Here is a 13,805-nt window from a genome sequence, read left to right as displayed (position 1 = left end):
ACCTCTAAACCTATTTTTATTCAGATTGAGGCAGTCAGTTTATGCTAACTTGTTGGAAGAAACAGTATTTTGACTCAGTTTGCAGCTTGACCTCCATAAATAAATTTTAAAATATATTTGATTGAATATAAACTTGTGTGATGTTTCTAGATGTGATTTGAGAGTAAAAAGGCAACATTTTTAGGTCTGCAACTATTCAGTTGATAAGTTGTATTGAGTAACATGTTGACACAAGCATTCAATCCAAACCTGTTGTGTCTCTCAATACACATGTGTATGTGAGATGATATTGAAAATAAATACATTTTGAGAGGAGTTTAGGTGATCAGAATTCAGTCTTACAACAGTTCATGAGTTATTGTGATCTTTATTGTAAATACAACTCAGCTTGTATTGAGCCAAAAATCTTTCACATTTGAAATGCGTAAAGTTCAAAGGCAAGATATCTAAAAATCATGAAATTCAATAGAATGGAATTAATGAAACTGTACATACACCGTGAAACAAGACACCATCACTGATTAAGCTTTGCAAGCATCTCTCAAATAATGAAAACCAACATTTTTGAGTCAGCAACTGTTTTCTGTCATTGTCAAGTGATGGACTATATCTATTTCAATAAATAATGCTTGATATCTCTGCAGAAATTGACCAATCGTGTGTTTTCAGTGTCATTAGATTACATTACAATCCATTGAACGTTACTATGCACTGTAGTGTACCATCAGAACAGACTACTCCAATTCTGACAATTTAATAGTAATAAGCAATATGAAAATGAAACACATTATGCCATGCTGTTCATTTCACTTACTGGACTTCTCTCTTCACATCACAACTTAATCAACACTTATGTGAGACCATGTGCTGTTTTGCAGAAATACAGACACAAACTTACAAACAAACCATGAAAGATGGCATTCTACTGGTACATCACTCTAGCTGCATTTCCTTTGAAAATTCTCTCTTTTATATCATATTTTTCTTTTGTCCTAAATTCATGCCAGTCAAGCAAACACATGGAACTCCAATAAATTGAACTGTTCTTAGCCAGGTATTGTGCAAATATATTCACAAATGAAATTGCAGAAAATTATTGTAGTGCTTGGTGTAAGTAAATCCGAAGAGACAATGTTCTGATCATGTGAGTTCCTGCCAACGATGAGTTGTTGACAGCTTGTCTTTCAGAAAAGTATAACATTATGCATTTGATTGAAAATTACATTCTCCTTTCAGCACGTTCTCAATCAAACTATCTCTCTATCATACATGACACTCAAAGATACCTCTCTGTATGCTATGTGAACACATATAAAATTTGCCTTAAAGAACTGGAACTTGCAGACTTACAATCTTTGATTGTCCAAAATAAAATCATAGCTGGGGTTGTGGATTTAAGTGAGCTTGCAGATCATGTAGTGAGGTGTATTTAGTGATGGGAATATTTGATCTTGCTTTCTTCTCATAACTGATAACAGTGATATTTAGTGAGATTTTTTTGTGGTAAGATTTGATCCAAAACACATAAGGAATAATGGATGAGAAATCAAGATATGCACACAGTGCCAGTCTATTAGTGATACAGTTTGTTGCACTGATGGAATGAAATGAATTCTTTGATGATCCAATACTCTGATTATAGCACTGGCAAGTGACCAAATCAAGTTGATAAAGCAAATCATTCATTATCATGATTCCCGGTACAAGAAAGTTAATAAATGACATCTTCTGGTCAAGTACAAATCCATGGTTTCAAGGGTTCATTCTAACACTTGTAAGCAGATACATTGCCAAGAATTTTCATGCACCATCAGAACTTTTTAACAATTTGACAGTCAAATCTTCACTTCTATTAAAAAATCCATCTGTCTATAGGATCATTGTTTATGCTAAATAAATTGATCTAGCAGTCTTGTTTGCTAAATATTATGAAGTAACAATGAAAATATCATTGAATATGCAGGAGATTAGCACTGTGTATCAACAAGCTCTAATGTCTCACACCATACTCTGCAGTATTTCATAATGGCCTTCTTGGTATCAATTTGTGACTAGGATGTCCAATGGGTTAAGTGGTGACCATTTTCAACAGTATCACGACAGTTTTCTTCAGAGTTCCATCTCCAGTGTGGAGTGCTATGACATGCAACTGATAATCTGCACATCTACACTATACAGTGCAAGATAAATGCTGGCATATAATTCAATGGGTCCCTTGAAACTGTCTGAAGAGCAAATATGTAGAGGCACCCACAAAATGCACAGTGCTCAGTGTGTCTAGAAACAGTTAATGTTATGAAACCATTATTTTATCACCAAAGGTAATTCTATTTATCTCGACAGAAACAACCAATAAGACAATTACTGTGATGACAAATGAATTGCAAAATCACAACATTTTGTGGACTAACTACACATCAAGTTTGAATATATCTTGACCATTTGTGTTCTTTATACCTATGGAACATATTGTTCAAATTTGAAAGCAGTAAGACAGTGCATTTAAGCAACATTCTTTCTGGAAATCTCAGAAGAACATATTAAAGGAATGGTAGCTATTTTTTATGATTTTTACCCAATTTTTGTTTTGTATGTCGATAGCAAGTTCTAAAAGCATGTTCAAACACCAACCAGTTTAGCATGTCAACAAATGCAATGTAATTGAAAACATTTGAATTACAATACAGTCTACACATATACAGGCTGAGTTGACAAGCTGAATACTGTGTATCTCAACATGCTTTGCAGAGTAGAACAAAATACTACTTGACATAAAAGACAAAAGTAGTGAAAAAATCAAAAAAGATATGCTCTTTCTTCAAAGCAACAACATAATATGATACATTTCACATCAGTGACAAGACACTCAAAGGTATGATGAATAAATAACTGTTCATTGCTTTCTATAAAGAGACTGGCTGAAATCAAATGCTTGGCTTTATCAAAGACATTCATCTGTTTCTTTCACCACTGAATATGAAGCAGCACCATCCCAGGTAAAAACAAATTATATACATGAGGAAGATGTCCAATCAACAGTTACAATTCATGGATGTCACTTGTCAACTATATTTTACGATGAACTATTTCGTTGTCGTCTTTCATAGTTCACAAGTCTCTGTCCAACTAGGTACCTGAAAACCAAACACAATTTAGGAAACTATAATACTAATGCTTGAATATACCTAACTCCAACTTAACCCTTTTCCTGCCAGACAGTAATAACTGTATCACTTCACAATCAGCCAAGTCAGTAAAAAGCGGTATTGAGCCAAAAAATTACGTATTTTCACCCACTTGGTTTGGTATGTTATAGCATCTTTTGTCCAAAAAAAATCAACTTTACAGTATTATGTTTTCAACAGCCTTCAAATGTACAGTATTATGTTAAAGTACATCATATGGAATACGTTGTTTTTCATTTATTTTAACCATCTTGACCTGGTGGTGAAATACGGACTTGGCAGGAAAAGGGTTAAAGAGAGTTGGAGTATAGCGTTGCTTAAAGGTATACTGTCACCTGTTCCAATTTTGCCACAGTTACCACGGAAAGAGAAAATCCAACAATCACAGATTTTAAGCGGGTGGCCACTTTTTAAAAACAGCACCCTCGCATGGGCATTTTGAATACCAAGGAATGCCCCTTTGACCATATATGGGCATATTTAGATTACAGGTGACTGTATACCTTTAACACATGGACACAGTACACTGTTATGCAACCACACTCCAAATCAGGACACCATTTAAAGGGGTTTATAAAACGTTGGTTTGAACCCTAAACAATGGCAAAGGTTCACATGTAAATATTAATGTGAATGTGACATATGTCTGCATACTTTTCACAGTTTTCTATTTCTGATTGATTTATTGCAGAAGTAATATCCAATAAAGTTGTTTACATTGCATTTTTGAGCACATAAACTAATATCACAGAAAAGATGTTCTTGATATATCACACAAATCTTAAACATGTATATGCCAACAAATTTTCATGAACACTTAAAAAACAAAGTATTTTACAGAGAGACACTTAGCACTGATCATTGGAAGTTATAAATAAAGACCTACCTTTCATTTTTGATGTGTTCATATAACTTCTTAAACTGTCTTGCTTGGAAAGTGACAACACCAATAACACTTACAATCATTAGCAAGACTGGGTAGATCCTTCTCACAATAAAATGAGTTGTATCATCAGTAAAACCTGACGACAAAAACAAAAGTCATTGGAATTCTGGTAATGATTATTTGCACAGTGAGTTTCAGTATGGATCAAAAACCACTAAAATATTTTCTGTGTTCAGAGAGGAAAAACTGGAAGTTTCTGTGGCACTATTTGAGATTTGCAAACACAGGGGATTATAGTTTGAGTCTGCTTGTGTCCACACTCACAAAATTAAGTCTTTGTTTTGGTGTTTAAGCCTGCTTAATGCTCCCTCTCAAGTTCAAAAGGTGTACATGGTCAAGTATACAACATTGTAACAAGATGGCTGACATGAATGCTTTCATACTGTTGTACTGCCTGTTGCTGTCAACAACTTCTTTGTACTTCAGTTTCAGTGCCTTTATCTTTTGGTGGGATTGATCCGCTATCCTGTTTAAACCCTTTTGTAGAGTCCTTTTAGCAATTTTTTTTTGTAAACGAGACTGTATCTACAGGTTCCGTATAGCATTCTCTGTATACTTCCATCCACCTATACTGAGACTGATTTCATCGTCAGACCAATTATTGCCACTAGATGTAGTGCTCTATTTGGCAGCCATGGTAAAAAGGAAATTGAATGTTGGTTGTTGTTTGTTATATGTTACAAATACCTATCGCATGAGGGTGTTTAAGACAGCTCTGAAGAAGCTCAGTCCATCCACACAGCAAATTGCGGATAGAGTTAATCCCTACACAGGTTCAGGTCTGGCCAGCTAAACTGTTTCAAATTTGAAACCACTTGGGAGCATTCACATGTAACTTTTTATGCCAGTATTGGACCAAAGTCGTTTCAGAGGTATTTTATAATGGCCTGTGTGAACTGCACTACAAATTCTTCTACTAATACGAACCAAGTCTGGCTTAACAACTAAATTAAGAGCGCACTGCTTGACAGAATAAAGCTTACACATAAGACCAATAGGATATAAGCACCATGCACCATCTTGGAATAAATTGGAACTAACGATTGATTGTAAAGAAAGATATATACATGATGGAGTCATTCTAAACATGGAGTTAGAGACACAAGAATACTAGCTGCTAGTTCTCTATGTATGCACCAACCAATGTGAAGATAATGTGTAACTTACCCAGCAATGGAACAATACCAGCAGCAAAGAAATATGGTACAGTCAAGGCTAAGAGTAAACTGGTGACAACTGGCAATGCCAAGTGTCTAAAGATGAATTTCAAATTCAAATTTCTGAAGCCATCTTGATATACCTGTGGAATGAATTACATGGAAACATAGTAAGCATTTGGTTGTACCAGACTGAAGGATTCATTATTAAATAATTGATAACCTACAAAAATAATTACTGGTACATTAAAAACACTTAGTTGTTAATATCCTTCCACAAAACAGCTGCTAGAGGATTATATAAAAACACTATAGCTATGCTACATAGGAACCGTAAATGAAGACAATGTAGTGTGTTTAGTAAAATTTGGAGACACCATGATCTAGTCTTTTTAAAACTGAAGAGTGGAATCATAGACACATACAAGTAAACATATGAGGTTCTATCAAAGTTACTGCTCACACAAATCTCTGTACATATTACCTGTTCCATAGCTCTTTTCAGCCACCAGCTTGGTCCCATCATAGTTATTGCACATATAATTTTGGTATGCAATACACCTAAAGCCCAATCCTAATAATACAAAAATAAAGATATTTTAAGGTATATGTAATTCTCTCATGTATGCAAATTGTTCTAAATTAATTACATCTATAATGACATTCCATCCAGCAGAATACCTAACAGTGCACTTTCAAAAATTGATTAAACAAGACTATCTGTGAACTTGAATTAATGAGAACACTTTTTTCTAGAACTGAAATTGAATAAGATGACAATATGCACACACCACATAAACACTGTATATCAATGTTGTGGGATTTCATCAAATGCACAATGTATTATCTCAAAGATGATATTAGATGTGTGCAGATATGATTGTAATTACCTGCCATGGAAAAAACACTGGTGATTGGTCTAGGGGCACTCTGAGAGGAGCAACTATCACAAGCTCAAATAACAGACCAAGTAATAATGGCACTACACCAATCAAGATAGCAGCTACTATCAAAGCCTTCACAGCCTGTAAAAATCAAGTATATCATTAATAAGACATGAGAGAGACAGCAAGGAATACAGTAGAACAGTTGTTTATGTCTTTGAGGCAATACAAAAAAATCATCGTTGATGACAGTCCCCACTTGTTAATGGGTACTTTGATTACATGTCCTCAGAGAGGATAGAGTCCTCTTCATTAATTAGGTCTGTGATAAAAATACTTTGATACAGATAGCGCTCAATGGCCAAGAATGACCTACATACAAAAAAGACCTACATATGTATGACATAGGTTAATGTCCTTGTACCAACTTTGAATAAAATCGTTTGAGATATGCCTGAGTATTATGGCTCTGTACATGAAAAAATCGTAACAAAATGGCCGCACGGCAGCCATATTGGATCGTATCACATAACAAATTGACATGCATATGTATGACAGTAGTCAATCTCCTTGTACCAACTTTGAATAAATTCGCTTGATACATGTCTGAGTATTACGGCTCTGTACATGAAAACATCGTAATAAATGGCTGCCTAGCGGCCATATTGGATCGTATCACAAACCAAATAGACGTACATATGTATGACATAGGTCAATGTCCTTGTACCAACTTGGAATAAAATCGGTTGAGATATGCCTGAGTTTGGCTCTATACATGAAAAAATTGTAATAAAATGGCCGCCAGGCGGCCATATTGGATCGTATCACAAAACAAATCGACATGCATATCTATGACATTGGTCAATGTCCTTGTACCAACTTTGAATAAAATTGGTTGAAACATGTCTGAGTTATGGCTCTGTACATGAAAAAATTGTAATAAAATGGCCGCCTGGTGGCCATATTGGATCGTATCACAAAACAAATTGACATGCATATCTATGACATTGGTCAATGTCCTTGTACCAACTTTGAATAAAATCGGTTGAAACATGTCAGAGGTATGGCTCTGTACATGAAAAATCGTAATAAAATGGCCGCCAGGCGGCCATATTGGATCGTATCACAAAACAAATAGACTTGCATATCTATGACATTGGTCAATGTCCTTGTACAACTTTGAATAAAATCGGTTGAAACATGTCAGAGTTATGGCTCTGTACATGAAAAAATCATAATAAAATGGCCGCCAGGCGGCCATATTGGATCGTATCACAAACAAATAGACTTGCATATCTATGACATTGGTCAATGTCCTTGTACCAACTTTGAATAAAATTGGTTGAAACATGTCTGAGTTATGGCTCTGTACATGAAAAAATTGTAATAAAATGGCCGCCAGGCGGCCATATTGGATCGTATCACAAAACAAATACACTTGCATATCTATGACATTGGTCAATGTCCTTGTACCAACTTTGAATAAAATTGGTTGAAACATGTCTGAGTTATGGCTCTGTACATGAAAAAATTGTAATAAAATGGCCGCCTGGCGGCCATATTGGATCGTATCACAAAACAAATCGACATGCATATCTATGACACTGGTCAATGTCCTTGTACCAACTTTGAATAAAATCGGTTGAAACATGTCTGAGTTATGGCTCTGTACATGAAAATATCGTAATAAAATGGCCGCCTGGCGGCCATATTGGATCATATCACAAAACAAATCGACGTGCATCTGTATGACATATGAAGTAATCCTTGTACCAAGTTTGAATGAAATCGCTCCTTGCATCTCTGAGATATCTGCGTGAACGGACGGACGCACGGACGGACGGACGGACGGACGCACGGACATGACCAAACCTATAAGTCCCCCCGGACGGTGTCCGTGGGGACTAAAAAATACCGTCAATGACGCTGTACCTTCTCTAATGTGTGGCCAGGTCAGGTAATTGGTTGTTGGCATGGAGTTGTTGGTAAATAGTTGATGATGTAGGGGCATGAGGTGGGATATGGACCCAAAGAACCCAAAAGATGATTAAATACATCAATCAAAAAAATTCTAAGCTACAGTATAAACTGCCTAATGATAGTTCAATCTGGAAAAAAGTTAAACAATTCAGAAATAAGAATTAACAGTCCAAAATAGTAATGACGCACTTCCTTACTGACCTGAGTGCATGTGAAATACACAACCTGGCATCTGTAAATTAAATGTATGCCAAGTGATCATTTCCAGTCACTTTTAACTGTTTTTAATGGATTTTCCAAAGAGTCCTGTGGAAATGATGAAAAACGCTTATCTGGTCTTGTGTTTGTATAACTTCATGGCTGATAATTGTCATAGTATTTAAAAAAAATTGAAAGTGAAGAAATTACTGTTTTTAATAGGCATATTTTCCTTGAAATACATGACCGTGTAAAGAATATATGCTAAAAGTGTTTAAGAGTAAATTTCTTTTCAAAAAATAATTTAATTTGTGACCAAAGGATTTTTATTCTTTGAGTTTACAAATTCACACATTGCAATTTGTTCAATCATCTTGTGCAGTGCAAAATTTATATAATGACTGAAAAACAAAAAAAATTGGCAGAATTACAGTCTTTGTGATGTAAAATTATGGGTTGACATCACGATAACTGTTAATCTGTTTGAAGTACTAATATACTATAATTTAAAGAAGAAAAATTCATGCAGAAACGGTAAAATATATTGTCAGCAATGTAGTGTTAATTTTGACTTTACATCAAAATATACCTTTGCTGGATACCAAATATATAGGGCGAAATATCAGCCATGTTCAGCAAAATCCACACAACAGCATTGATCCTTTTCTAATTTGATTTGATTTGCTTATGTTATCCTTGTATGAAAGTCAGTACAATATGGAACTTGAACACAACACAGTGAATAAGTATGCTGTAAATGAAATGGTGTGGCTGCATCCACATGCAGCAATAGGAGTGCCTTTGTCTCTCACCCCTCATTTCCAACCTGTCCCATCCCTGAAAAAATAGTTTGGTCTTATATTTATAATGTTAATAATTTCTGTATTTGTTAAAATGTGCGCATCTCAAAAACTTGATCATAAACATTTTCATTGTTTTTTATAGCTGACCAATCAGTTAACCTGTTTATTTTGAATATTTGCGCATTTTTCCTCAGTATTTGACATTTTCTGAATACCTTCTTATTCAGTTTGTCATTTTCTAAAAGTTTAAATGCTCCATTGTGTGGTCAAGCTTTCCACAAGCATCAAATGTGGTACTTCATATAGGAGGGTCTGCCTCTAGAGGGCGGGCATCATGAACACTCCTGTGTTTGTTGGTTAATTCCTCCACGTAAACTTTTGATTGTACTGTAAACATTGAACATGGCCAACGTCCGATTTTCCTGTCTAAAACTTTCACTCATTTTCGTTCATATGACTCTGAAACTCCAGGAAACGATTGGGAAGAAAGGGTTATCTTGAAATATTGAGGTACTCGCCGATATTTTGCAAATTAAATGAGAAAAAATGCAAGGAAAATGCCGACAGGCTTACACAATGACAGTTTTCAGACTCGGAGGCATATGATCATCTCTGCAGATTATGCAACAGGCCCAGATCACGTGAGGCCATGAGGGGATATCCACGCAACTCAGTACCAAACACTAGCGCTCACAGAGTGAGCAAACACAAAGTGAGTACCCCTAACGTCAGCTCAGTAGTCTGTAATAGATTGTAGTCAACTAAGAAACCTTGGAGAAAGGCTTAACACTGTGGCTATGCCGCTAAGTCCCTTTTGATTTTTGTCATAGCTCAAAATCGTTCTCCCACACCTCAACCTGAGCCATGAACACCCCCACCAGTTTATGATATGACCCATCACAATGGCATGACGTCAACAGATCTTGACAGACGGAAGTCTTGACAGACGGAAGTTCTTGACAGCAGCATATTGGTTTTCAACTCTAATACCTTCTCTGTCTATAAATAGACACGAGAAGGTAAAAATTGCCATTTCTGAGCATTGGGAGCCAAGGGTGAATGAGCAATATCAGTCACAACATGAAATTATGAGATTGTGAGTGACTATACAATAATGTGTATTACATCATACCAGTATATTGATGGCGCAAATACAGCAATCTGATTGGTCAAGACGTGAAAAGAACCATAATATATTAGCAATATATTAGCAATATACCATGGCTGGCACAACGTGAGCTCTCGGCTTGAGCAAAACTCCTTTTTTGATGTTTGAATTTCCATATACTGTTATGATAGAATTGCAATAAATTATACCAAGCGATGGTATACAACTCGGTTTGACCAGTTTACTTCATATATGCAATTGCTATTGCTCATGCATGTATGTCATGAACTGGTCAAAATTGTGTGGTATACCGTTGCTTGGTGTGCTTTATTGCTTAAATATCAATCACAACATGATTGGTGGGATTTTGTGAGTGAATATACAATAGTATACTTCAGTGAGTCCACATGGAAATCAAGTACAAAATCTGCCTAAACAGTACAAATCCTCACACTTTAACCCTTTTCCTGTCAGACAGTATCACTTCCCCATCAGCCAAGTCAGTAAAAAGCGATATTGAGCCATAACATGACGTATTTTCACCCACTTGGCTTAGTCTGTTATAGAATCTTCAGTCCAAAAATATCAACTTTACAGTATATATGTTTTCAACAGCCTTCAAATGTAAGGTATTATGTTAAAATATACCATATGGAATATATTGTGTTTTGTTAATTTTAACCATCTTGACCTTAATGGTGAAATATGGACTTGACAGGAAAAGAGTTAAAAGAGCATGATTAAAGTGGCACTCCCACTTGGTAAAATTTTTAAAACACATTTTTTAATGCCAACGGTCCATATTTGATGTGGCAACTGCACACAGATCGCAAGATATCGATAAAAATACCGCAATTATACGGTGTCGCTCAAATTTGATCAGAATTGGTACATACCAAAGATCAACAATAAGTGTTATTTCTATCTGTTCAGTGCAAGAAAATTATACATTGATGTTATGACAATTTCTGCACAGTACAACCAGAAAAACAACAAGAAATATTTAAACCAGAAAATTAAGAATGACAAAAGTAAATAAGGTCTGAAACTTTAGGTACTGAAGGTCAACTTTAGCAACATGCATAGCAGAAAATTTTTCAACCGTGGATGTACAAAAATAGACATCCATGGTTTCAGCAGATCTGTTAATATGTCACAGTTCATAAACAATGACAGGAAATGACCAATTAGCTGTTTCAGTTACTGCTACCACTCCCAAACATAATAGGTACCCTGCATACAAATAGGTTAAAGGTCAAAATCCTCTTATTCAGATGTGTGGGCTGATTCAGTTCACTGCCACCACTCCTGCACACTTGCAGTATTTCCCTTTTTCTTACCTCATTTGCACATTTTTGACACTGATGTGTTCATTTGAACAAATCACATCTCAACCCCTACATCTACCTGTACACCAAATACTGAGACGGTAGCTTTGGCAGTATGGGAGCCTTTGTGTGTGACGGACATACATCCGCACATACATACCCACAAATATACAGACATACAGACGCCACTCAGACTCATCATATAAGCTCTTTTTGGTATTTATATATAAAACCAAATATGAGCTAAAAACATATCATTTCCCCGAGAGTATTTTTGACATCCTGAAGTTTTACGATCATTTCTGATTATGACCCGAAATCCCCCGAAGATTTGTTGTTGTGTTGATTGACGATATCCTAGGGAGTTCATAATAAGTTCGAATGACGTACTAATTTACCTCCCACTGCAAAGACTTTATATACAGCATTATGCCTTTACCTCAGGTACGTTTTTTTTAAAACTTCTCCTTAGTTTTTGTTATTTTCATTATTTTCAACCAGTTATTTTCGCCTTCTCTGATTTTGCTACATTTTGTCGTCTGCCAGTGCTGAGACAGCCTGTCGGCCAAAACTAAGTTCTGTTTCATAAAAATGTTTCCAATTTGAATATGAAAGAAAATGTACGGTTCGGATTTATATCACTGATATCATCTCCTACCGCATCAAGGTAGTTTTTGCCATTTACAGTTTCAAAATGTTGAAATCCTGTCAATGTCCATCGCCACTGTATTGTATTGCATTGTCGACTTGAGTCGGCTATCCGTATGTGCAGTGAGCTGTTAGCAAGGCAAAAATGTGTAATCTAAATTGTCCCCTAGAAGATTGATAAACTTTCGGAAAATTTATACCAATTGAGTTTGGTTTACGAATTGAATAAAGCCTGTGCATGAAAAATTTACATAGGGCCTATCACTCACGATGTACATTTCCACCAGTTTCAGTCCTTGGTCTTGGGCCAAGTCGGGTGCCACAAATATGGTCATCCATGAAAAATAATGAATGTTGACAACAATATGATAAAAACAAGTCATCGTTGATGACACAGTCCCCACTTGTTAATGGATACTTTGATAACAGGTCCTCAGAGAGATTAGAGTCCTCTTCATTAGGTCTGTGATAAAAATACTTTTGAATAAATTCACTTGATACATGTCTGAGTTATGGTTCCGGACATGAAAAAAACATAACAAAATGGCCACATGGCAGCCATATTGGACCGTATCACAACACAAATCAATGTGCATGTGTATGACATAGGTCAATGTCCTTGTACCAACTTTGAATGAAATCAGTTGAGATATACCTGAGTTATGGCTCTGTACATGAAAAAATCGTAATAAAATGGCCGCACAGCGGCCATATTGGACTGTATCAAAAAACAAATTGATGTGCATAGCTATGACATACATCAATGTCCTTGTACCAACTTTGAATAAAATCGGTTGAAACATACTTGAGTGATGGCTCTGTACATGAAAAAATCGTAATAAAATGGCTGCCTGGCGGCCATATTGGATTGTATCACAAAACAAATTGACATGCATATGTATGACATAGGTCGATGTCCTTGTACCCAATTTGAATAAAATCAGTTGATACATGTCTGAGTTACGGCTCTGTTCATGAAACAATTGTAACAAAATGGCCGCACGGCAGGCATATTGGATCGTATCACAAAACAAATTGACATGCATATATATGACATTAGTCAATGTCCTTGTACCAACTTTGAATAAAACCGTTTGAAACATGCCTGAGTTATGGCTCTGTACATGTAAAAATCGTATTTAAGTGGCCGCCTGGCGGCCATATTGGATCGTATCACAAAACAAATTGACGTGCATCTCTATGTCATTGGTCAATGTCCTTGTACCAACTTTGAATAAAGTCGGTTGAAACATGCCTGAGTAATGGCTCTATACATGAAAAAATCGTAATAAAATGGCCGCCTGGCAGCCATATTGGATCGTATCACAAAACAAATCAACGTGCATCTGTATGACATAAGAAGTAATCCTTGTACCAAGTTTGAATGAAATCGCTCTAGGCATCTCTGAGATATCTGCGTGAACAGATGGATGAACAGACGGATGCACACACGGACGCACGCACGAACACACGGACATGACCAAACCTATAAGTCCCCCCGGACCGTGTCCGTGGGGACTAACTAGAAAGCATTTGCAAGCAAAAGCGAAGTTCCAGAGACCAGAGCA

At 36.1% G+C, this 13,805-nt stretch overlaps 1 protein-coding gene across 1 annotated transcript in view; it reads right to left on the bottom strand.

Annotated features, from left to right (window-relative positions):
- Positions 1 to 351: 351 nt before the first annotated feature.
- The window catches only part of LOC139148644 (E3 ubiquitin-protein ligase MARCHF6-like), a 47,030-nt gene continuing 33,576 nt past the window's right edge, over positions 352 to 13,805 (bottom strand). The window contains exons 16-20 of the mRNA XM_070720142.1: positions 6,179 to 6,313; positions 5,773 to 5,862; positions 5,299 to 5,431; positions 4,072 to 4,207; positions 352 to 3,134 (exon numbers count right to left, since the gene is read on the bottom strand). Coding sequence (XP_070576243.1) covers positions 3,074 to 3,134; positions 4,072 to 4,207; positions 5,299 to 5,431; positions 5,773 to 5,862; positions 6,179 to 6,313 — 555 coding nt within the window. The 3' untranslated portion in view covers positions 352 to 3,073. The remainder of the gene's footprint in view (positions 3,135 to 4,071; positions 4,208 to 5,298; positions 5,432 to 5,772; positions 5,863 to 6,178; positions 6,314 to 13,805) is intronic.

This window comes from Ptychodera flava, chromosome 13 (assembly GCF_041260155.1).
Source record: "Ptychodera flava strain L36383 chromosome 13, AS_Pfla_20210202, whole genome shotgun sequence".
NCBI classification, from domain to species: Eukaryota; Metazoa; Hemichordata; class Enteropneusta; family Ptychoderidae; genus Ptychodera; species Ptychodera flava.
This window is presented reverse-complemented; position numbering and strand designations above follow the sequence as displayed.